This window comes from Typopeltis vanoorti, chromosome 25 (assembly GCF_054136105.1).
Source record: "Typopeltis vanoorti isolate ZY-2024b chromosome 25, IOZ_Tvanoo_1.0, whole genome shotgun sequence".
Taxonomy (NCBI): Eukaryota; Metazoa; Arthropoda; class Arachnida; order Uropygi; family Thelyphonidae; genus Typopeltis; species Typopeltis vanoorti.
The window spans coordinates 63,285,094-63,311,646 of NC_143573.1; the positions used below are offsets into that span (position 1 = coordinate 63,285,094).

The window sequence follows — 26,553 nt, forward strand, 5'->3', positions numbered from 1 at the left end:
AGGGTGAAGAGCAGATGTTTAGGTAGGTTGAGCTTGGAAAGTGCAAAAAGAATGATCATTATGGAAGATTTTAACTGCAGTAGTATAAATTGGGAAGAGGAAACTGCATGTAGTAAGGGAATGGAATTTCTGGAATTCTTGAGGAACAAATGTCTTAGGCAACATTGTAGTAGAAGGAACATGAGGTTCGAGAGTTTTAGATTTGGTCATAGCATCAGAAGATCTGATTATAACTGAGATGGAATCTCCCCCCCCCCCCCAGTTGGAGAGAGTGACATGCAGTTTTCTCTTGGAAGATGAATAGATATACAGGAGTATCAAAAGAGAGAGGAATGTGTGTGGAATTATAAGGCAGGTGATTGTAATATTAGCAGCAATAGCAACTTTTAATACTACGAGTGAAGAAGAGAACACAATTTGGTATAAAATGGATGACAAATTATATCAAACAGGAATTGCAGATAAAAAAAAAAGTTATGGAAGAGATATAAAGAGAGAGGTGGAAACCATATGCATGAAAAATGAAGACTCCAGGTCAGGAGAGTGACTAGTATGGTAAGGAAGGCAAAACGAGTATGAAAAGAGATTGGCCCTGAAATCCAAAGAAAATCCTAAGGTAGCCGTTCATTTTATGTAGGAGGAGGAGGAGGAGGAATGATTGTGGAAGAATGACATTGTTGGATAAAAATGAGAATAGAGTGACTGGTGCAAAGGACATAGTGGAGTTGTTCAATGAATGCTTTATTGTGGTATTTCATCCTACAGAAGTAGGTTTTAATACTAGAGGAATAGGGCAGGTTTGACGTTTAGAAGTGCAAGAAAAGAGTGTGTATTTCAAATATTGGATGGGATTTTGTCATAGGTTTTGAGAGAATGTGCTAAAGAAATGACAGTTCCATTCACCTGGATTTTTCAATGAAAGTGCAAGAAAAAATTGTTTCAAATACTGAGTACTCTGGATGTCAATAAAGCAGTGAGACTGGATGGGATTTCATCATGAGTATTGAGAGACTGTGCTAAAGAACTGATATCTCCATTAACCTGGATTTTCAATGAAGGTCTGGCTATGGGAAAGGTACCTGTAGAAGTAAGGTAAGATAGTGCCATTGCATAAGGGTGGTAGCAGACTGGAAGTGTCAAACTATAGATCAGTTTGCATTTCATCATAGTTGTTAAAATTTTGGAGAAATTAGTGAGGGATAATTTATATTGTTGGGTAGATGAAGATAATGTTATCTCAGAGAGTCAGCATGGATTTGTTAAGGAGTGCTCATGTTTTAGTAATTGCGCCCTTCGATTGGAATAGGCCTAAGTTCGATTCTCGTCGTGACGAGAGGAATGTTTATGTGGACTTTTCAATCGAAGGTGAGTTAGCCGATCTCATACGGAGGTAGCAGGGTTTTTTCTCCCGGAAACTCGGGTTTTTCATCCCACATACAAACAAATCGGCCATTCAAAACACACACAATTTACAGACAAAAAATATTATTTGTGATAGTGGTGGGCGGTAGATGGTGTTGATGGAGATGGTTGGTAGTAGAGGTTCGGTATAGTGGTTGAGACAGTTGTATAGTAGTTGTCCTCCCGCGATCAGTCTTCGGACTTCTTGGAGGTGTCACGAATAATAATAATATGATTTGCCTTTTATAATAAAGTGACAAGAGTGGTTGATGAGGGAAAGGCATATTTTGACATTTTTTTGGATTTTACAAAGGCATTTGACAGGGTACCATGTGATAAGCTGATGTTTAAGTTGTAGCACATGGGTTTAGATGTCAGGTTAGTGACCTGGATTTGGGATTGGTTGTCTGATAAGTATCAGAGAGTTGTGTATGAGGGAGCAGTATCAAGGAGGCAGAAGGTTACAAGTAGGGTTTCACTGGGACCTGTATTGTTTAAACCTTTATATTAATGACATTGTCAATGGATTGCAGGGCGATATTCAGTTGTTTGCAGATTATGTGAAGCTGGGAAGGGTTATTAGTAGTAGTAGTGTGGATGTGGTAGCCCTGCAAGAGAATTTGAATAAACTGGACAGATGGACAAATGAATGGGCATTAGTTTAATTCAGCTAAATGTAAAGTCTTGAAGTTTGGGATACATCGATGGGAAGCTGCATATTCTGTTTTAGGAAGTAGGGGAGGCAAGGGATAGAAACCTGAAATTCAGGGAACATATTGCAAAGGCAGTGAAGTAACCCAGAGGATTGCTGTAATGCTGAGTCCGTCTGCTGACCTTCAGAGATAAGAGTTGTCATTCCATTGTATAAAGCCCTGATCAGACTACACTTGAACTGTTGTGCTCGAATTTGTTCCCCAGGATTTGAAGGGATTCAATTAACCATGAAAAAGTGCAAAGGCAGATAACAAAGATGGTATCAGGACTGTACGATGTTAGTTATGAAGATAGGCTGAGGGAATGAGGACTACAAGTTTGGTAGATAGAAGAGGAGGGGTTGATATGAGACTTTTAAACTGACGAGAGGGTAGTTACAGGTTTGACACTGGGGAGTTCTTTTGTTGGGTGGAACGGGGGGTGGGTGAGGACAATGGGCCATTCCTGGAAGTTAGGAAAGGAAGTTATGAGCAAGAGGATGAGGAATGGTTTCTTTATATGGAAGGTGGTTGAACCATGGAATGCATTGCCTGATGCAGTGGCAGGAATCACAAACGATCAATGAGTGGTATGATAGACTTTGTGTTTTCCCAAATGGGCCTCCCATGATGAGTCTTGTTATTCCATGGAGGCCTGAATCATAATAATAATAATAATAATAATAATAATAATGCCTCACTAGCTGAATCAGTCAATGTTTTCTTCATAGTCTTCTACTGAGTTTCCAAGTTTTTATTATTGTGTTTAAACTCCTTCATTTTTCCTCCAATAATATTTGTGTATATATATATATATATATATGTGTAAATAGTTCACCTCTGAAAGCTACTTAACTTTGCTTCTTTTTAAAATTTTCTTACAGATTTTTCTTTTCAATATGATATTTATTTTTATCCTGCTTGAAGCAAATTGATGATCTCCAATTTCAAATCCCTTGTAGACCAGTGTGAAGATATTGTTTAACAACAATAATATAAAGACATATTTCGGCGATTACACCACATTTTTTATTATTCAGTTATACAATATACTGAAATAATAGTTCCTGACAAGTTTCGTAAATCGTAGGATTTACATCTTCAGGGGTAAATAGTATAACTTAAAGTTTAAACAAGATAAATTAATAAATAAATCATAACTGTCTTGCTATTCATAAACTCAAATAACAGAATGCAGATATAAAACATTATTGACGTTGAACAATACTGGACTATGTCACATATTCTTGTTCTTGTTCATACAGTCCGAGCTCAGATTGAGGTAGATTTTTTATTAGAGCTGACCACACTTTATGGAGAATTAAACATTGATTTTTATTGCATTGGGTTGGGTTTTTCAGCATATTAGCAGCTTCTTTAAATTTTCTTATGTAGCAGTTGTTTTCTGTATATGACATCGTCATTTTTTGGCAGAGTACATCGTGTCCAGTGGAAGTGGTATGGAAAGCAAGACCGTTTTTTGTTCTCTTTTGTATTGTATGTCTTTTTGGTGTTCAGCCATGCGCATTTCTCCAGATCTTCCTGTCTGTCCTACGTAGCAAATCCTGCAAGAGCAATGGATTTTGTAGACTCCTGGTTTTTTATGAGGATGATGAGGTGGTTTTGGTGGATGTAGGCATCTTGAGATTTTTTCCATAGGAAGGAAGGCTACTTTTATGTTGTGTTTGTTCATTAGTTTGGCTAGCTTATCTGCAACATTTTTGATATAAGGAAGCGAGATTGCGTTTTTACAATCCTGTTTTATTGTGTTGTTAGGTGGAGGCATTTTAAGGATTCTCTTGATGGTTTTTGTTTCATACCCATTCTGTTGGAGGATTTGTGTTAAGTATTTTAGTTCTTCATTACATCTTTCTTGTGTGCTGGAGATATTGTATGCGCTGTCTCGAAGAGTTTTGATTAAGCTTATTTTTTGTGAAGGATGGTGGTGTGAGGGTGCATTTAGAAATCTTCCTGTGTTGTTCTGCTTTTTTATACTGAGAAGGAGAGTTTATTTTCTTCATTAACTTCTAATAGAATATCTAGAAAAGGAAGTTTTCTATTTTCTTCTTCTTCTAAAGTGAATTTTATGGTGTTGCGCAAATTGTTGAGATAATCTTTAAAATTGATAAGTCATCTGTTGTTCCATTCCATATGATGAAAATATCGTGTACATAGCATAGCCATATTTTTGATTTTTTATGGTAATTCTTTAGAGCATTGTTTTCAAATGTTTCAATAAATAGGTTTGCTGATACTGGTGATAATGATGAACCCATGGCCAGTCCTTCTTTTTGTTCCCAGATTCCGTCTTGATAGGTGAAAAAAGTATTGTTTTTACAATGTTTAAAAAGATCTAAGATGTCCGGAGGGAAGAAGTCTTCTAGGAAATTCAAAATTTCTTGTCTCGGGACGTTTGTAAACAAGCTGATAATGTCTAGACTTGCTAAGATGTCTGATGGACCAATATGTATATCTTTCACTTTTTCTATGAAATATGTACTATTTTTTATGAAGGAAGATGTTTTTCCTATATGATGTGAGATCATGTTGGTGCGATATTTCACCAAGTTGGAAGTCGGTGAATCTCTTCCATCTACTATTGGTCTTAAAGGGTATATCTGTCTTGTGGATCTTTGAAACACCATTGATTCTTAGTATCAAAGGATGTTTTGATTGTAAGTATTTTTTAAGTTCTTCCTTCCAGAGAGGCACTTTTTTTATGAGATCAAAACAGACCACTTGGCCTAAATTTGTGAAAGGAAGACGACGACTTCATGGAATGTGAAGCTCATCATCATCAAATTCCTGATATGTATCCTCCAGGGCAGAACAGGATACTGTGATGATACTACGTGAAAAGTTTATTGCTATCTGTCCACAGTTTTCCTCCAAACAGATAAGACTAATTTGGAGGAAAAGTCTTCTGTCAGGACTCCAATATTTTCAAATCTTATATTTCAGTTTTCTAAGGCGCTTCCTCTTCCACCTAGATCTTGATCTAAGTGGAAGAGGAAGTGATCTAGAGGATCACGTTTTCTGTGGTTTTTCCTACCATCTTGGCATCAAACACTTTTTCTCTCTCCCATTCCATTTAGTGACCATATCAGTGGAAATTAGCCTGTGATATCCTGACATCAAACCTGAGCACAGTAATCCAGATATCATCATATCAAAATTTTATAAATCTTCTTCTTCCTAACATGGAATTTAGGCCAAGTGGCCTGTTTTGGTCTCATGCCATCTCTTTCTTGGTCTTTCGATTCTTCTTTTTCCACTTATTTTGTATTTGTATAATATTTTTGGCAGTCTGCTGTTGTCCATTTGATTTAAATGTTCTAACCATTTTTGTTTATACTGTCTTATGTAGTAATTCATTGGTTGGTCAGGGATTGTAAGATTTCTTCATTTGTTTTGTGGTCCCACTTGGTATATCCCGCTATTTTTCTGAGGAACTTCATTTCTGCTGTTTGAATTCGTTTTTCATCTTTCCTTTTTATGGCCCATGTTTCGCTTCCATATAGTAGAGTTGGTTTTGACAAGACATTATATAGTCTGATTCTAGTGTGTTTTTGTACTAGGGATGGCTTAAAAATATTATTTATTATGCCATTTACTTTGAAAAAGTTTGATATTTTAGTGTCTATGTCTTTTTCTTTGTATGATAAATCACATCCCAAGTATCTGAAAGTGTTTACTTTTCTAATATTTTATTATCTATCACTATTTTACTTCTTATTGGGTTTTCTCCTTTGGATGCCATTATTTTTGTTTTTTCTTTAGATATTGTCATATTATATTATTTTGAGATATCATTTAATGACTTTAATGACCTTTGTAAATCATCTTCTGATGTAGCTAATACTATTTGATCATCTGCAAATAATTTGATCATCTGCAAATAATTTGATCATCTGCAAATAATATGATCATCTGCAAATAATAGTGTATCTATCTTCATTTGAGGGATCATTTGTATACCAAATGGGTTATGCTGCTTCCAGATTGTTATAATTGTATTTATACAAACAGAGAGTCCTTGACCTGCGTCGTTTCGACTTTACGGTAATCCCATAAATAATTTAAAAAATAAATTTACTTGAAGCAGCGTGACGTAAATTTCCAACATTGCGGGTGAACTTGTTTGTGAGCATGGCAGAAGAATACGCTGTTACGTGCCATTTGTTTGGGAGAGGTGGCGTCGCTTGGGTCCCAGCATACACTCTTTGGCTTTGTTTACATCTGCTCTCTCACTTTTGTGTTTGTGTATTTTTGTGACTTTTTACCCTTCAATATGGCTCCCAAACGTAAGCCAGACTCTTCCAATGTCAGTGTGTAGAAGAAAAGGAAAGCCATTACTTTAGAAGTTAGACATTATTAAAAGGGTAAAAAAGGGAGAAATGCCAACGAACATTGGCCACGCGTTGAACTTAAGTCGTAGCACAGTCAGGACTATTATCAAGGATAAGGTTCGCATTCTTGAACATGTGAAAGGATTGGCGCCCATGAAATCGACTGTGATTACAAAAAAACATAGTAGGCTCATGATTGAGATGGAAAGGCTTGTTCTTTGGCTGGAAGACCAGTATCAATGCCGTATCCCAATTAGCCTCATGTTAATTCAAGAAAAGGCAAAAAGATTGTTTGAGGTATTGAAAAGTGAAAGGGGAGAACTAGTGCAGGTGAAGAGTTTAATGCTAGTAAAGGTTGGTTTATGCGGTTTAAGGCTCAGGGCAATTTACATAACCTTAAGCTTAAGGTGCAAGGTGAAGCTGCTAGTGGTGATGATAAAGCAGCTGGTGAGTTTCCTGAGGGGTTGGCCGAGATAATAAGGGGGGCTACAGTGCTCGACAAGTGTTTATTTTGGAAACGTATGCTTAATCGTACCTATATCGCCAATGAGAAGAAGGCAGCACCAGGCCATAAAGCTGGTAAGGAGAGACTGGCTTTGCTTCTTGGGGCTAATGCTGTTGGCGGCTTAAAACTGAAGCCCTTGTTGGTCTATCGGGCTGAAAATCCAAGGGCACTAAAGGACATTTGGAAGGATCAACTATCTGTCATCTGGAGGTCCAATAAGAAGGCATGGGTGACACTTCAAATCTTTGAGGACTGGTTTACCAACCATTTTGTGCCAGAAGTTCAGAGGTACTGTACAGCCAAGGGTCTGCCCTTTAAGGCATTGTTAATGCTAGACAATGCCCCTGGTCAGCCTGCCCACTTGAATGACTTTCACCCTAATGTTAAGGTGGTTTACCTTCCGCCAAACACCACAGAACATTTGCTATGGCTTTCAGGGCAACTGAAAAAGACAGGAACTTAACCCTCAAAGACTTCTGGAAATCGTATAGCATTTATAATGCCATACAAAACATTGAGTATGCTTGGGATGAAGTGAAGCAGACAAATTTGAATGGTGTGTAGAAAAAACTGTGTCCCCAGTTTGTGAATGATTTCCATAGCTACGAGGAGACAGTTGAGGCTGTCACAGAGAAGGTTGTTGCCCTGGGGAAGCAGATGAATTTGGAAGTGGAAGCCGAAAATGTCACAGAGCTTCTGGCATCTCATGAGGAGGAGTTGTCAGCAGAAGACCTCATTCGGTTAGAGAAGCATTCCCCTGAACCCAGGAGATTCACCACCAAGGGCTTGGCAGAAGGTTTTGCCCTCAATGAGGATGGGCTGGCCAAGTTTGAGGCTGAGGATCCCAACACTTCTAGGTACACAAAGGTCTTCCGAGGGGTTATGGATTGCCTGCAGTGTTATAAGGAGATATACGAGGAGAAGAGGATGGTATCATTCCAGACTAGCCTGAAACGTTTTTTTACGAAGGTCGAGAGGCCTGCAGCAGGTGCTGGTACCTCAACTGTCTCTTCAGTTCCTCTTCCAGCCTCTCCATCTTCTTCAGTTGCACCTGCAGTATCTTCTGCAGCCTGTCCTGACTCCTGCTTCTCCAGCCTCCTCTTTCCATTAAGTCAGTCTCTCCCTCCTTGCAATACCCCTTCCAGTGTGCAAACCAACCACAGGATAAAAGATAAAGAATTGTTTTCATTTTTGTTTTTTTTTTAATCACCTATACAGAATGTTTCATTTGTCATTTTGGGGATTGTTCTCATTTTTATGTTTGTTTTTTTATTACAGTTTCATTTTTGTAATTTTTCTGTACTATACAGTAATTATGTTCTCCCTTTCATTTTCCTCTGGCCTAGTTCTGTTTTTTGATATATACATATGACTTTAGGGTGTTTTAGGTTAGGTAAGTAACTTAGGCTATGGTAATTCCGACTTGCATCAAAAATCGCCTTATGTCAGTCCGTAGGAACGGATCTCCGATGTAACTCGAGGATCCCCTGTATATTGAAAAGCAGAGGTGAGAGGGTACATCCTTGTCGTACTCCTCTTGATATATCTTTCCATTCTGAGATGTGTTCTAATTTAACCGCTATTTTATTTCCTATATATATTTCTTGAATGGATTGTAAAAGTTGGTTTCATATGTTTAAATCGGTTAATATTTGAAACACTTTTTGTCTACTAATTTTGTCAAAGCCTCTCCCACTCAAATGTCAACCTCACTTTCCCGTGGTCCATCCTGTTCTAAAAGTACAAACGAGGCACTGGCGACCAAGTATGGGCAGTATAACCCTAAGAGTAAATGCTGTTAGATCTGCCTGTCCAGAGGCATTAGGTAGCAGCCCTACCACTGGACTTACCCAGCAACAGGTTAGTAACCTGTCCTGGGGAAATTCAAAATACTTTCAAGTTTCATGCAAGGAAAAGCCAGATGGACGATCAGGGAAAAGACCACAATTCAGGAAATGGCAAACGAAATTGGAAAAAGGAATACGTAATGAAGATTGCAACATGGAATGTGAGAAGCATTGCACACAAAGAAGAGAAACTTGATAAACAACTAAACCAAGCTAACATAAAGATATGTATCGTAACAGAAACAAAGAAAAAAACAAAAAAGGTACAAAAGAAACAACTATATACAAATCTACAGTGGGGTAAAAAAAGAAGAAAGAGCAAAAGCAGGTATAATGATTGTTACATAAATCCCTAAAGAACAATATTGTACATTACAATATTTGAATGAAAGACTAATAGAAATTAGACTCAAAACATTAAGAAGTCACATGACAATAATTGGTGCATATGCACCAGAAGTGGGAAAAGAAGAAGACAGTAATATATTTTATAAAGAATTACAGAATGCCATAGATAAAACAAACAGAAATGACTCTTTACTACTAGCAGGATATTTAAATGCCAGAATAGGAAACAAAAAATGCAAAACAAAGATAGGTAAATTTGGCGAAGATACCTGTAATCAAAATGGTCGCAGATTGCGCGATTTTGTCATTTATAATAATATGAGAATAATGAACTCAATGTTCAAACACAAGGAAATACATAAATATACTTGGTCAGCCAGAGGTTACAAATCAATAATTGACTATGTTATCACAAATTTTAAATTAGCGGAGTTAATTTTAGAAGTAAGAGCATTTCAAGGCTTTGAATTAAACTCTGATCATTATACGGTATCAGCAAAAATTCAATTTAAACCAAAGTGGCTAAAAACACATAAAATTGAAAATTCTTACCAGCCAAGCTACAAAATTTCTTCATTACAGGATCCTCAAGTTAGACAACAATATTACAATTGCACAAACTTAAAAACAGAAACCACACATGAATCAAATGACATAGAAGAAGAATGGGAAAATTTGAAACAAATTCTCACAAAAGCAGCAACAGAAACATTAGGAATAAAGCACAAATGGATTAGGAAAAGAGGACTATGAGACTGGAACAAAGAAATAGAATTACCAGAAATGGCTAAATTCCAAAACAATAGAAGCAGAAATAGAATATAAAAGAAATAGTGCAATTGCAAAACAAGAAGTAAGGAAAAAACATAGAGAAAGATGGAACAATTTCGTAACAGAACTAGAAAAGGATTTATTTAAACCACAACCCAAAACCTATAAAGTAATAAAATACATGAATAAAGAGATAAAAGAAAAGATAAAAATACAAACAATATATTTATAAAAATGGGTGACCTATTTCCAAAATCTCTGGACAGATGAGAACAATGAAATAAAATTTTATAAGACAAAGAATGACCTAACAGAAAATATCACAATGTTAGAACTGAAAAATATAATAAAGAAGATGAAAAATAGAAAAACACCAGGAGAAGGCTATATAAATATAGAACTATACAAAAATGCAGGTGAAAAATTTAATGAAAGACTTCTGAAATTTTTTAATATGGTTTTGATGTCTGGAAAAACTCCCAACTCTCGGAAAAAAGCACTTGTTATCCCAATCTATAAAAAAGGAAATAAAGATGATTGCAATAACTATAGGGGAATTAGTCTGCTGAATACAGGATATAAAATATATGCAGGAATATTAAAAGAACTAAGCAACATTGTAGAGAACAAACTACTAGAAGAACAAAATGGTTTCCAAAAAGGCCGATCCTGTATAGATCCAATTTTTACTTTAAAATTATTAATAGAAAAGAGAAGAGAATTTCAAAAAGAAACACACGTGGCCTTTATTGATTATGAAAAAGCCTTTGACTTTCACAGAAAAAGCCACTATCTTGAAATCCTGGCAACTCTAATGTTCTGTCTCTGTCTTTGGACCTCCTATATATAATAGAACTGTCTTAACCTTCGGACTGTCCCAACCACTCTATTGGAAGTCTGCAGGTTTAGCCTTAAATTGAACAGGCTAGTCAGAGGCACTGCTACTTTTCTTATGTGTTCTTATGATACTCATACTGACATGCCATCTAAACTTTGTCTCCTCTAAAGCATGTTCTACAAGGCCAGACTGTTCAAGTTCATGAAGCTTGATGTACATTTTATGTTTCTCACAACAAACAAATGATGATCTTCCTGATTGTCCAAAATAATATGATAAGCCACAAAAACAAGAATCTAATAGAAGAATTAAATTGACAGGTGTGCATTTGTGTAGTAGTAATTGTAAATTCACTAGTTACAATTATCTCTTTCTTGTCATTTTCTTTAAAAAAAAAAAAGTGAAAGGATACAGATTTGATAGAAGTATTTTTGTCAAATTTCATCCAGTGAAATTTGACAAAGATACTTTTACATGTCTAAAACAGATTTTATTAAATATTTTCAGAAATCAAATTTTGTTATTGAAGAAAAGCTTACTCTGAATGAGACTAAACTCCAAACATGTATACCTACTTTGTACAAATTTATCAATCTAGATACTGTTTTTTTTAGAAGAGATCTTGTAGATAGCTCTGCAAGTATATGAGATTGTTTTATACTGAATAGCATCTGTATTAAGTTATGCTATTATGCATCATATTTAACTGAAATCTATAAGCAAAATTTTTCTTCAATAACAGGTATTACGCCCATGCTCCAGCTTATTAGACAAATTTTAAAAGAACCAGAAGATAGAATTAAACTTTATCTACTTTTTGCTAATCAGGTATGTGTATATTTTACTTCTTTATTTACAGTCTGTGTAGGAGTCTAAAAAAAGACACTAGTGTCCTAAAGCTAAGGACGAACTACATTTTTATCTGTATGTGAAAAAAAATGTTCATTACTACAGCCAAATGCAGACATAATTTTATTGCAAGCATGCTAATAAATTATATTACACAAAAAATGTGCTATAAATTTCGTACAAATTGCAATACATTTTTAGAAAAATGTTACAGATTTCCTAAGGACATGGAAATCTGTAACATTGTGTTAAGGAATGTTAAGGAATTAATGTACAGTGTTTGCAGAAAACATTTTAGTATGGAATATGTCCATTCCAAACTGCAATGCAGCTCTCACAATGTCTTTCCATGCTTAACACCAAGTGATTCAGGAATCCTTGAGGCAAAATGGCCCACTCCTCCTTCAGAGCAAGGATAAGGCCTTTGTTTTCTGGAGGGGAGTTTGAGCAGTAATGCATTTCCCTATTTCATCCCAAACATCTTCTATGAGGTTTAGATCTGGAGAGTGTGCTGGTCACTCAATTCGATTAATATCCTTGGTCTCCAGCAGTATCTCCACTGCTCGTGTATGATGTGGCTTGGCAGAACAATCGAACATGACATCGAAGAACTTTGTTGCAATATTGTTCACCAGTCATTATCCCTTTTTCCAGCACTTGTGACTTGGTGTGTCCATTAAGCACAATGCCTCCCCACTCCATGACCCCCAGCATCTCCCTATCTATCCCTTTCAAGAACATTCTTGTGATGGTAAGCAGTAGCACTTTCATGCCAGATCAAGTGTCATCTGGAATTGGAGGAAAGACTGAAACAACTCATCTTTAAAGAGTACATTAGCCCATTGGTGTCTTGTCCAATTTTTATGGATACATCATTGAAAATGTGCTCTACAATGAGCTGTGGGATGCAGACTACATGCCTTCAGGCATATAGGCCTACTTGCCTTTGAAGTCTTACCACAGCTTATTGAGATATCCACATACCTGTGCTTGAATGGAGCCAACTTGCAATCTGACCTGCTGTGATGCACCAATTACATTTTGCTATCAAAACCATGAATCTGTCTTCGTGCTCTGTGATAGAGTGAGGGCAACCTCTTAGCAAATGTCTAGAACACATTCCATTGGTTTGAAATGCTGCCAGAGCATGAATACAGCGCTATGTAAAATTCCTAACTCTCTAGCAATATCAGTAATTTTGTGTGGCCTTCTTCAAGCTTTCCAATAATTTTTGCCTGTGTGAAATCATCTAGATCAAGCATGGCCAACTTCATTCTATACGAGGGCCAATATATGATGAGTGGTAGTGTCACAGGCTGCACACTTCTGGACAGAACTTAAATAAAAAATAAAGTCTGCATTTTTTCAAGGTGCAATAGCTATATGTATTGAATTACTATATTTGTTAAATCATTTTACTACTGGGAGAACAATATAAAATGCTTGAAACTGATCACTGTAACCAGAGCAAGTGACTTTCAATGATACGTTACTCTGGAGTGCAGAAATTTACCACTCCCACTACTACAACTCACACAGAGAAGCAGTAGATTTTATAAATTGAGTAATCTTTTTAAAGCAATTTTGATTCCGAGTTGATAATATAAATTGTTTCCATCATCATAAATAATGAATATAACTGGTATATTAATCAGAAAATCTGCGGTCGAAACCAATAGCTAAATTGATAATACATGTAACTTAATATAGTTTTTATCCTGCCGCGGACCCCACAAAATCACGTTACGGGCCGCAGGCCCTGTTGGCCACATATGATCTAGATGATGTCTTTATGCCTTCATGAAAAGAGCTTCCTTCAAGCACAATTCACTTAGAACAACCTTTTGCCTTTTATCCTGTTTAGTGCTACCACATGATCCCTTTGTGTGCAATTCAAAATTTTGTGTATGTACCTGCTTTCTACTCAAAATCATGAGTCACACAAATTTTCAGAAGTTGATTTGCTTGAATTTGTAGTCTGAATCTTCAGAAATAGTATTTGTCTTTAGGTTTTGGACACCAGTGTAAATACAGTACAAGTCATTTGTAACTAAATTGAATAAACGTTGTAACAAATTTGGTGAATCTGTTTAGGTCTGAAATTATTGGCATTGGTTGAAACCTGGGTATCATAATCTGATGTAACTGGAATTAATTGTAAAGGGTTTAGTATTTTTAGGAAGGACAGAAGAGATAGAAGGTGTGGGTGGATGGGGACACCACTAATGATATCAGCTAATTTGTATCTGTTAGGGTAGAGATTCATGAAAGGAATAATAGTAATAATGCCCCATGTAGGATTGAGTTTGAGGCTATCTGGTGTGAAGCTGAGGGAAACAGGATGAAATATATGGTGTGGTGTTCAAACCTGGTGGTTTAGCTGCTGGAGACTATGAAATGCATTGCCAAATTATCCTGATTGGTAGGTACTAAGTGAGTAATCATTATGGTGACTTAAATTATCCAAATATTGATTGCTTAGAAGAAACATCCCATCTTCAGAAATAGTGTTTGTCCTTAAGTTTTGGACACCAGTGTATAAGTTTTCACTAAATAGAATATTTCATTTTGATATCATTTATTTTGTAATGCCACCCTTGTATACCAACCAGTGGCGGCCGTTGAAATTTTAAGTGGGGGTGCTGCCTATACAAATTGAAATAAAAAAATATTTTTTTTTATTTTGTATAGGCAGCACCCCCACTTAAAATTTCACCGCCCACCACTGATACCAACAGTCTGAAGTGGAATGAAAAAGACCAGTTTGAGGTTCCTGGTTTATCTAATCTCCTTGATTCACCCATGCAATTAATATGCTGTAGGCTACTAGCATTTTAAAAAGGGGTAGGTTGTCATGCAAAATGAAAATCTGTATTTGCCAGTCATGCTAAAATAACTAAAAATTGCAAAGAAAAGAAGTTTCAAAAAGCGAGAACATATATATATATATATATATATATATATTTTTTTTTTTTTTTTTTTTTTTACCATGAATGGCATGGTATGTATCACTATACTCAAAGACATGATTCTAGTAAGAATTGTATTTTCCTTTATTATAGCATCTCATAAGATACCATTTCCAATGTAGAACATTTGCACATGACTTTAGGCCTCTAGTAACCGGGGCAGTAGTCACACTGGGTGATGAAACTCATCTCCCACCTAAAGACACTGTGAAACATCCATGTTTGTGATTGAAACTGCCTGCAGCTTGTTGGTATTAGAGATGGCTCTGCATTTAAAAAAAAAAAACATTTTAAAAAAACATCTCAAAATAAATATCCATTTCTTTTCAGATAATAATAATAATAATCATCATCATCTTCCTTATACCCTCTTTTACCTTGCAGTGTCGAGGGTCCTCCATTGATTATCGGACCTCACTCCGTTTACAGGATAAGGTGGTCAGCCTTATGCCCCGGTGTATCCTATGGCCTGTAGTGTTGGGTACTCGAGGCCAGTTTGCCTGCTTTGCGGGATGAAAACCCCCAGAATAAACTGGGGAAAAAAACCCAGTTTATTCTGGGGGATAATAATATTATCTCAATATTTTTTTTCTTATTATCATAATAATAGGAAATATTATTATCACCCATATCAGCTGTCACACCTTTTCTTGAAATCATTTACACTACTTGCACTTACCACACCCCCAAAGGCAAGCCATTCCAAATTTTCTTTCATAGAACAGTGCAATCTTTTCTATAAAATCCTTTTAGTAACTTGTTTGTTTCTATCATAATCCCTTCTTTTCATCATCATCAAATTCCTGCTATGTACCCTCAAGGGGTGTACAGGATATGATAGTACTACATGAAAATTTTACATCATTACTAACTTCCTATCTACAATTTTCCTCCAAATCAGTCTGTTACTTGTCAAGACTCCAACATTATCAGATCTTATATTTCTATCATCTAAGGCACATTGTACCATATCAATCCACCTATATCTTGGTCTTCCTCTGGGTCATTTTGTTGCCAACCTGGCAGAGAACACTTGTTTTGCTAATCTTTCCTCGCCCATTCTGTTTAAGTGACCATACCACCTGAGATTAGCTCTGCTAATGTTCCTGGATGCTGACAATGTCAAGTTCTTTCCTAATATCCTCGTTTTTAATATGATATTGCCATTGATGCCATCTGTTCACACCCCTAATCTTTCTCAGCACTCTCATATCTATGGTCTCTAGTTATTGGTCAAGTGTTTTACTTCTGACCCATCTCTCAGATCCATAAGTTAAAACTGGTTTGAACAGTGTCTTGTATACAGCTAATTTAGTGTTCCGACTAATTTCTCTCTTACTCCATTATGAATTTATTCATTTGACTCCCTACCATACCAGCTTTGTTGATTCTGTTGTCTATTTCCATATTTAATTTACCATCTTCACTAAAAATCGTGCCTAAGTAGCTGAAATGTTTTACTTCGTCCACATGTTCTATATTCACAACACAGTGACATTTTCAACGATTCTGCCTATTTTCATTGTCTTTGTCTTTTTATTGCTGACCTTCATACTATATCTATTACAAGAGTTATTCAATTTAGTCAGGGAATCTTGCAGACTTGTAGCAGATTTATTTAGAAGTATAACATTGTCTGCATAAAGCAAAGAGCTGACATTAACATCTCCAATTTTGATATCAGGTTTAATAACCCTTTCCTTCATAATATGATCCATATAGATAATGAATAAAAGAGGGGATAATATACATCCTGTCTCACACCAGATTTAACATTAACCCATCTTCCTGTACTTACTTCAGTTCTAACTGCTGATTTACAACTCAAATAAAGGCTAAGTATTACTTGATATAATGCTCCCATTGACACCACATAACTTTAGCATATTGAATAGCTTCTCTCTTGGCACCTTGTCATATACCTTTTCCAGATCGACAAAACTTAAATACAGATCTTTGTTATATTCCCATGCTTTCTCGACTATTTGTCGTAAAGTGAAGATCTGATCCTGACAGCCTCTATTTGTCCTGAATCCAGCTTCACCAAGTTTTTCACTTTGTTCTTCATCAAGCTTTTCTTCCATAATTCTTCTCAACCGTTTCTCAAGTATACTAGCATAAATCTTACCAGAAACACTCAGTAGGGAAATACCTCTGTAATTCTCACATTCAGTTTTATTTATCTTTTTATATGTGGGTACTATGAGAACTCTACTCCAATCATCGGGAATTCGTCCCTCTGTCCAGGCCTTTTGAACTATGCAGTGCAGCCACTGTAAGACTCTTATACCACCATACGCCAGCATTTCTGGTCAAATATCATCTACTCCAGCTGCCTTTCCATTTCAAGCCTTTGATGGCTTTTTCTACTTCAAGTATGGATATGTATTCCTGACTGTATGCCTGTTGAGTTTTTTACCACTGTGCTATCACTGCTTGTTTCGTTTAGTAATTTTTCAAAATAATTACTCCATACTTCAAGGATATCTTTTTCTCCAGTTTTCATGTCACCTTTATCATCTCTAATTCCTTTTACAGCACTCTTTCTTCCATTTCTGAGCTTCTTCAACAAACCCAAGAATATTTTGCCACCTTCTTGATATTTATTTTCTATGTTCCTGCCAAAGTCATCCTATGACTTTTGTTTAGCTAGTTTTACACAGTGTTTCGCTTTCTTACGTTTGTCTCTGTATTCTCTAAGCGCACAACCTGACTTATTTGCTAGGAACTTTTAATATGCTTTCTTCTTTTCCTTCACTGTCTCTTTTACTTCTTGTGTCCACCATGGAGTTCTAATTTTTCTATCCTTGCAGACAACCTCACCAAATGCCTCTCTGGTTGAATCAATCAGGGTTTTCTCCAAGGTTTGGTTCCTGTTCTCAAACTTTTTTAATTTTTCTATAATAATCTTTATGTATTTTAGTCTACAGCTCACATCTGAGAGCTGCTCAACTTTTATTCACTTTAATACTTTCTTACATGTTATTCTTTTTGATATGAAATTCAATTTTATCCTGCTCAAGACAAAATAGTGATCACTTTCAATTTGAAATCCTCCGTACACTCTGGTGTCCTGCACCAGGGAGAAAACATCACTATCAACACTTTTCTTATTCCTTGCCTCTTCTCTCCATGTGAATTTGTGCACATTTTTATGTTGGAACATGGTGTTAGTAATAACCAGTCCATGTCCTAAGCAGAAATCCAACAGGTATTTTAGCTTTGCTCTTTTCTCCAAATTTTCCCAAAATATTTTCTATGTCTTACAATCACTTCCTACTCTGCTATTTAGATCCCCAACAAGGACCAACTTTTCCTTTTTTATTGTGTCAGTAGCTTTCTCTAGAGTTTCAAAAAATTCCTCCACTTCTATCTTAGTAGAGCCTTCTGTGGGACCATACACAAATAAGTCTCATTGTCCAGTTCCCCATTCTAATATTTGCCCATATAACTCTACTTGAGACTGCTTGCCATTCAAGAAGATTAGCCTCATATTTAGTGTTGAATACTATTGCTACTTCTTCTTTTCCTTTATTCCTTGACTGAAACAAAAAAGACAAAAACTGGTGAGATCTTTCTGAGCCAGTTTTTGTCTTTTTTGTTTCAGTCACCCCTGTTATGTCGATCTGGTACTTATCTAATTCCTCAGCTAGCTCTATTTCTTTGCCATTCAGGCTTCTTATATTGATAGTACCAATCTTTAACCCTGGTGATGTTGAGTTGGGGTGTGCTTTCAGATTTGTTCCAGTAGCTGACTTTTCGCTGTTTGCCCTGGTTCCCTGGCGAAAACAACTGGGGCCTTGTTTAACCGGGCGACGCTTCAGCCGGCATGAAATTTTGTCATGTTGTACCATCATTTTGTATTTTGGTTTAACCAATAAGAATACAATTTGGTCGGCTAAATCCCAAATTGCCAGCCCATTCTCATTCGTTCAGTATCCAGGTAGATACCCAACAGGGTGCACCACGAGAAGGTGAGGATTGGACATTAGGTCAGAAGCCCTGATCGGTTCTCTGCATTCCTTTAAAGGCTATGTGGAGGTCTCCTCTCAGTTATACAGCTTTGACCCTTAAGCACCCCCTTTTAGGCTATCTAAACAACCAAATCTGTTCACATTCCATATATGGTAATATCAAAGCATTATAAAGAGAAATAACTTTCTTATCTGTGCTGTCACATTTTTTGTAACATCTAAGTGATGCTTTGAGCTATACTGTCCACTTTTGCAATGTGTTCTCTGAATGTCAATGCTATCTGCCATAAATCCGATCAATATTATATGTTATATTCCCTTGCCTCATCAATTCCTTGCATTGTAATCCATCAATATAATATTGTTTGTTTGTTGACTAAACCTGTTATAGATTAAGCATCTATTCTTTTCCCTCAATTTTACAGGTTCTATCCTTAGGCTGTGTATATATTTGGTATTCACTATGTTAGAAACAAACTGAAAACCAAGTTTCTTTTGTATATATTTTATTAACAAAAAAAAATGTACACAGCATATAAGATTAAATTGTAGCACACACACACACATACATGCATATTCACAACCTTAAAACATTGGGTTAAATCTTTTCCAACTCTGTATCATCATCCCTTAAAAACTTGTCAGTGTCTTGATATCCCACATTAGGATTATGAGACAACATTTGAAGAAGAAAATCAAAGCCATAACAATGCAAACATGGAATTTTCTTGGATACAACTGTGTATAACAGATTGAAGGGAAAACAAAGCTGCTTGCAGGAAGGCACAAAACTGAATCCTTTGCCTTAATCAGACAGGCTTGAGAGAATTAACCTCAGTAATTTATTCATTTTCTCACAAAATTCATGGCATTAAGGCTGGTATGGAATGTGAATATGTTCATCATCATCAAATTCCTAATATATACCCTCAGCAGGTGTACCAGATATGATAGTACTAGATGAAAAATTTACATAATTACTAACTTCCTATCTACAATTTTCTTCCAAATCAGTCTGTTAAATGTCAAGACTCCAATATTATCAGGTTTTATAGTTCTGTCTTCTAAGGTGCTTTTCACTGTATCAATCCACCTATATCTTGGTCTTCCTCTGGGTATTTGCTAATCTTTCCTTGCCCATTCTGCTTAGGTGACCATATCACCTGAGATTAGCTCTGCTAATGCATTCCTGGATGCTGACAATATCAAGTTCTTTCCAAATATCCTCGTTTTTTAAGATGATATTGACATTAATGCCATCTGTTCATGCCCCTAAACTTTCTTAGGACTCTCATATCTGCAGTCTCTAGTCTTTGGTCAAGTGTTTTCTTCTAACCCAGCTCTCAGATCCACAAATTAAAATTGGTTTAAACACTGTCTTGTATGAAGCTAATTTAGTGTTTTGACTAATTTCTCTCTTATTCCATATAAATGTATTCAGTTGACTTCCCACCATACCAGCTTTGTTGATTCTGTTGTCTATTTCCAACAGAATCAACAAAGCTGGTATATAGGAAGTCAACTAAATATCTGTTGTCTATTTCCATATTTAACTTACCATCTTCACTAAAAATCGTGCCTAAGTAGATAAAGTGTTTTACTTGTTCTATAAGTTCTCCATTCACAATGCAGTTGATATTTTCAATGTTTCTGCCTATTTTCATTGTCTTTGTCTTTTTAATGCTGATCTTCGTACCATATCTATTACAACAGTTATTCAGTTTACTCAGGGAATCTTGCCGACTTGTAGTGGATTTATTTAGAAGTATAATATCATACACATAAAGCAAAGAGCTGAGATTAACACCTCCAATTTTGATATCAGGTTTAATACCACTTTCCTTCATAATGTGATCCTTATAGATAATGAATAAGGGAATAATGTACATCCTGGTCTGACACCAGATTTAACATTAAACCATCTTCATGTAGTTCCTTTGATTCTAACTGTTGACTTACAACTCAAATAGAGACTAAGTATTGCGTGATATAACGCCCCATTAACTCCGTATAACTGTAGTGTTTGGAATAGCTTCTCTTTTGGCACCTTCTCATATGCCTTTTCCAGATCTACAAAACTTAAATACAGATCTTTGTTATATTCTCACGATTTCTCGACTATTTGTCGTAAAGTGAAGATCTGATCCTGACATCCTCTATTTGGCCTGAATCCAGCTTGTTCTTCACCAAGCTTTTCTTCCACAATCCTTCTCAACTGTTTCTCAAGTATACTTGCATATATCTTACCAGGAACACTTAGTAGAGAAATACCTCTGTAATTCTCACATTCAGTTTTATTTCCCTTTTTATATTTGGGTACTATGAGAGCTCTACTCCAATCATCTGGAATTCGTCCCTCTGTCCACGCCTTCTGAACTATGCAGTGCAGCCACTGTACGACTTTTATACCACCATACTTCAGCATTTCTGGCCAAATATCATCTACTCCAGTTGCCGTTCCACATTTCAAGCCTTTGATGGCTTTTTCTACTTCAAGTATGGGTATGTATTCCTGACTGTATGCCTGTTGAGTTTTTTTACCACTGTGCTATCACTGCTTGTTTCATTTAGCAATTTTTCAAAATAATTACTCCATACTTCAAGGATATCTTTTTTTCTCCAGTTTTCATGTCACCTTTATCATCTCTAATTCCTTTTACAGCACTCTTTCCTCCATTTCTGAGCTTCTTCAACAACCTCCAGAATATTTTGCCACCTTCTTAATATTTATTTTCTATGTTCTTGCCAAAGTCATCCCATGACTTTTGTTTAGCTAGTTTTATGCAGTGTTTTGCTTTATGTTTGTCTCTGTATTCTCTAAGAGCACAACCTGACTTATTTGCTAGGAACTTTTGATATGCTTTCTTCTTTTCCTTCACTGCCTCTTTAATTTCCTGTGTCACCATGTAGTTCTAATTTTTCTATCCTTGCACACAACCTCACCACATGCCTCTGTGGCCGAATCAATCAATGTTTTCTTGGCTGGCCACTGAATCTCCAAGGTTTGGTTCCTGTTTTCAAACTCTTTCATTTTTCCTTCAATAATATTTGTGTATTTTAGTCTACAGTTCACATCTGAGAGCTGCTCAATTTTTATTCTCTTTAAAACTTTCTTACATGTTCTTCTTTTCAATATGAAATTCAATTTCATCTTGCTCAAGACTAAATGGTGATCACTTCCAATTTCAAATCCTGTGTACACTCTGGTGTCCTGCAACAGTGAGAAAACATCACTATCAACAATGAGATTTTTCTTATTCCTTGCCTCTTTTCTCCATGTGAATTTGTGCACACTTTTATGTTGGAACATGGTGTTAGTAATAACCAATCCATGTCCTGAGCAGAAATGCAGCCAGCATTTGCCATTATTATTAGCTTTGCTCTTTTCTCCAAATTTTCCCAAAATATTTTTGTATGAATGACAATCATTTCCTACTCTGCTATTTAGATCCCCAACAGGGATCAACTTTTTCTTTTTCATTGTGTCGGTTGCTTTCTCTAAAGCCTCAAAAAATTCCACCACTTCTACCTTAGTAGAACCTTCTGTGGGACCATAGGCAGAAATAAGTCTCATTGTCCAGTACCCCTTCCTCGTATTTGCCCACATCACTCTACGTGAGATTGCCTGCCATTCAAAAAAATTAGCCTCGTATTTAGTGTTGAATACTATGGCTACTACTTCTTTTCCTTGGTTGTCATTGCCTGAATATAACAATTTGTATTTACTGCTCAGAAAGATCTCGCCAGTTTTTGTCTTTTTTTGTTTCAGTCACCCCTATTATGTCGATCTGGTACTTATCTAATTCCTCAGCTAGCTCCATTTGTTTGCCATTCATGCTTCTAATGTTGATAGTACCGGTCTTGAACTCTGGTGATTTTGAGTTGGGGTAAATTTTAGGATTTGTTCCAGTAGCTGACTTTTCGCTGTTTGTCCTAGTTCCCTGGTGAAAACAATGGGGGCCTTGTTTAACCAGGCGATGCTCCAGGCGGTATGAAACATTTTTATGCCATATCATCATTTGAAATTTTGGTTGTATGCATTTTGATATTTAAAACTTTCAAGAATCAATTCTGATGTAAAATTTGGACCTCTGTCAGTTAAGAATGACTTAGGACAACCTTATCTACAAATAATGTTATCAACAAAATATCAAGATAAGGTTTCCTACCTTCTGTGGAAATGATTCAGAAAAGAAAGATATGAATATGAAATTAATGATGTCTGAATGAAAGGCTTGTGTGTGTGTGTGTGTGTGTGTGTGTGTGTGTGTGTGTGTGTGTGTGTGTGTGTGTGTGTGTGTGTGTGTGTGTGTGTGTGTGAGAGACATTATACAATGATTTGATTATTAGAGGCATGGTGAATGAGAAGAGTTTTCCAGGAGGTAGAGTGAATAGAGTAATTGAGATGTTGGATATGGGGAGCAAGCGAACAAAAGAGTTGGTTGGTAGTGGTAGTAGGGGGAACAAATGACTTGACTGAGAACAAGGAGAATATAAGAATGGATATCAGAAGGTTGCTGAGAAGAATAAAAGATATTAGTGTGATAAGAAAGGTCACTGTGTTATCCAGATATAACAGAGATAAAGTGGTGAGCAAGGATTGTGAATGATATGTTAGCAGAAATGTGTGAAGAGAAAGGAGTACAGTTTGTGAGTTTGAAGGATGAATGGAATTGTATAAGAGTAACTATAGAATAACACGTATGACACAGTAAATAAATTTTTTATTACATAAATATTTCGTCTTATGTCTCATAAGACATCATCAGTACAATAATCGAACAATAATAGGAATTAATAAGAATACTAGCATCACACTTTTCTAGAACCACCATGCTCAGAATTGTATGCATAATTTTGTTGAATTTCTTGCTATAATAAATGATGGCAATTCCTAAAATCATATTTACTGTGATATCATTCGATTCATCTATTAGCAAGCTGAAATTTTCATCTCCAATATCTGCAATTAGATCTTCTTCAAAATGCTCACTTAGAATATTCTTTACAATTGCAGAGCATTTGGTTCAGTGCATTTTTACCTTTCACATAATTAGACTGTCTGGGATGATATTTTTGCAGAGATCTACTAGATGATCACAACTGTTCAGTGATGAGTGACAACAAAGAAATAATGCTGAGCTGCCTTCAAAGTTTGCTGTCTCATCAGACTTCTCAGAACTTATATTTGTAATTTAACTACGCATTTATTGAAAAGCAAATATTCTAATTATTCCTGTTTTGTGAAAGCTTAATGCTATGTAATAACTCAATGTGGTTGTATAGCCTAATGTAACATTCGCGAGAATGTTTACGTTTATCGGTTGTCATAGAGATGCGTGAAATAAACAAGCGCAAGTGGAACAGAGCATGGACTAAAAAAAGAGGAGAAAATGTATACGTAGTAGAGGAGGCGGAACGGAATTTTGGAAGTAAAAGGTAGCAAGGAGATAAACTAGAGAAGTAGAAGTAAATAAAAGGTTCTTAAGGGTAGGAGTTGAGTGGATATTTTTTTATAAGTGAGCAAGGACGAAACGAGCTTTATAGTTAGCTGAAAGTATAATCAGCAGTAATAATAAAAAGGAAATTAATACTACAATCGGATAAAATAAAAAGCTGGATGTTTAAGGAAGAATTCTGAATGAACCCGGCTATTTTACAATTGTGGCTTATTTCCGATTTGCCCTAAAAAGAACCTCACGGTGTTTAATTAGTTTATGAGTGGTAACGACGATAGTTGAAGTACCCTGTAATTGAAGTCTAGAATTCTGAAGTACGTTTGATAGTGCTTTAAGTATAACTGTGGATAAGTCTTGTTGATGTGTTTTTTTTGTAAGATAAATAAGTTCCAAAAGTTTACTCACAACATAAATGATGTACTAGGAACTATTTCCGGTAAGGTTTATCATAGTGTATTATTTCAATGCTTGAAGAATTGTATGTTAATTACGCTATGCTTGACGCTACTTTAACTGTGGAAACTCTTCGTGAATGAGAGTTGGAGATAAGAATTGTTTGAAAGATATTTTCAGCTGTTTGTGCCTGTGATATTTTGAACTTATAGCATGACTGAGAATTTTGTGAAAACTGACTAGATTGGATGTTCTGTTTATTTAATTAAGTGTAGAAACTTTGTAACCCAGAAGCTGAGAGAGTACATGTGAAGACTTGGAAGATTGTGCTATTGTGATTATCTAAACTTAATGTTTGACTTGTTTCTGCTATAAAAATTAGAAGTAATATTTATGTATGTGTTATGTAACCTATATTAAATGTTTCATTTGTTAATCTAACTATTGTATTTGCCTGAATTTCTTTTTACTGCACCACTCACAAAAATTCGAATCTAGCGGAAATCCCAGAAAGAAAATAAATACTTCGGCCTGAATGAATGAAAAGACTGCTAACTAACTTTGAATTGATCGTACTATTTCATATAGACTTATCTAAGGATAGAGTGGCACAGTATAATAGAAATTTCTCTACCCTTGGATTAGTGATCAATTTACAATTAGTTGTGTTTTATTTTATGAAAGTGATTAGTAACAAGATGGCGGATTAGAACACAACATGAAAATAGAACGTCACGACACTTACTAACCCACTTCCCTCACTTTCACACATTGATATCCCAATACACTCTGCAAGTTGTGTATTCTATAAATATTTCCACGACAAATGTTCATCTGAAATAGCATCGATAATTACCCCACTCAGTACTAAGCGTTTGTAACACATGCAGCTGCTTCCCACATCCCTTCACAGTACACCTTGAAACCCACGGGGGTTTCAAGGTGTACTGTGGATAAAGGATAAAGGGATAAAGGAGGAGGAAGCGTGGAACAGGCTTCTCCCTGATGTGTTTCCCAAGGAATACAATATACAGGCTTTTAAATTAAATGTAAATAAGTTTCTCCTTTCTCAATCTACAGTACTAACGTATTATAGGTTGATTAACCAATCTCTCGTGTATGGGCTCAACATATTTAAAAAAAAAAAATGTAAACTACAAACATGGCTGCTATTTTTTTCTTACATTAGAATATCATTTTAACAAACATAATTATCAACATAATATTTTTACAGAACATTTATTCTGATTTTAATTAATAGTGAAATCTGTAAACAAATTACATAAAATAGCCTACACTCTTTTAATCTCAAAGTGATCTTACACTTTGCCACATTAAACTGGCAACTATTATTCTTTATCTGCACTATCCTGCTAGTTCTCTACATCTTTTTTTTTACTGTTGTCCTCCTTAATTTAGTATCATCAGCAAATAACTGTATGTTCCCTTCATATTACCCCAGTAATATTAATATTCAAATCGAAAAAAAAGTGGCCAAAGTACAGAGCTCTGTGGCACACCAGTGATCACCTGCATTCTCCTTGATGCAGTTGTCTGTCCATCAGCCATCCTTTTATCCTTGTCATTTAGTTTCATGTCCATCCCCATTTGTTGCAACTCCCTTAATAAGGTTCCATGTCAAATGCCTTTGTAAAGTCCAGCAATATCAAGGTATAGCCATTTCTCTTATCCAATTCAACTTTATTACAGAAAGTAAATAAATTACTAATACAAGACTGTCTTCACAAACCAATGCTGTTCTGCATTGATATTATTCCTATTCACCTATTCCATAATTTTGCCCTTAATTAACTTTTTAATACATAAGTCATTCCTCCTGAGATAGAATTGGTCTGTAATTTTCTACCTCTGCCTTAGAGACGCCTTCATAATTTAATGAGCTATTTTACCTTCTTTCATCTCCCGTGGAACACTGCCATTTCATTTATACTTTCCCATAACACATGGGTTGGTACTTCTTTCATTTCCATGGCTTTGTTCACACTGAGGTTTCTTAATATCCTAAATACCTAAAAATCATCTACATCTATTCTCATATCCTTTTTTGGTTTCATCTGGCATGGAGGAAGATTGTGACCAAGAGTCCTATGAAATGATAAGCCTGTTTTATTAAAAACCAGTGAAATTGTTTTATAAT

The 26,553-nt window shown here is 35.8% G+C and overlaps 1 protein-coding gene across 2 annotated transcripts in view; it reads left to right on the top strand.

The window, feature by feature from the left end:
• LOC150092794 (NADH-cytochrome b5 reductase 3-like) overlaps positions 1–26,553 on the top strand; it is a 149,196-nt gene that overhangs the window by 106,454 nt on the left and 16,189 nt on the right. For both annotated transcript variants that reach the window (XM_090414492.1, XM_090414491.1), the window contains one exon: positions 11,494–11,579. In XM_090414492.1, coding sequence (XP_090270618.1) covers positions 11,494–11,579 — 86 coding nt within the window. The remainder of the gene's footprint in view (positions 1–11,493; positions 11,580–26,553) is intronic.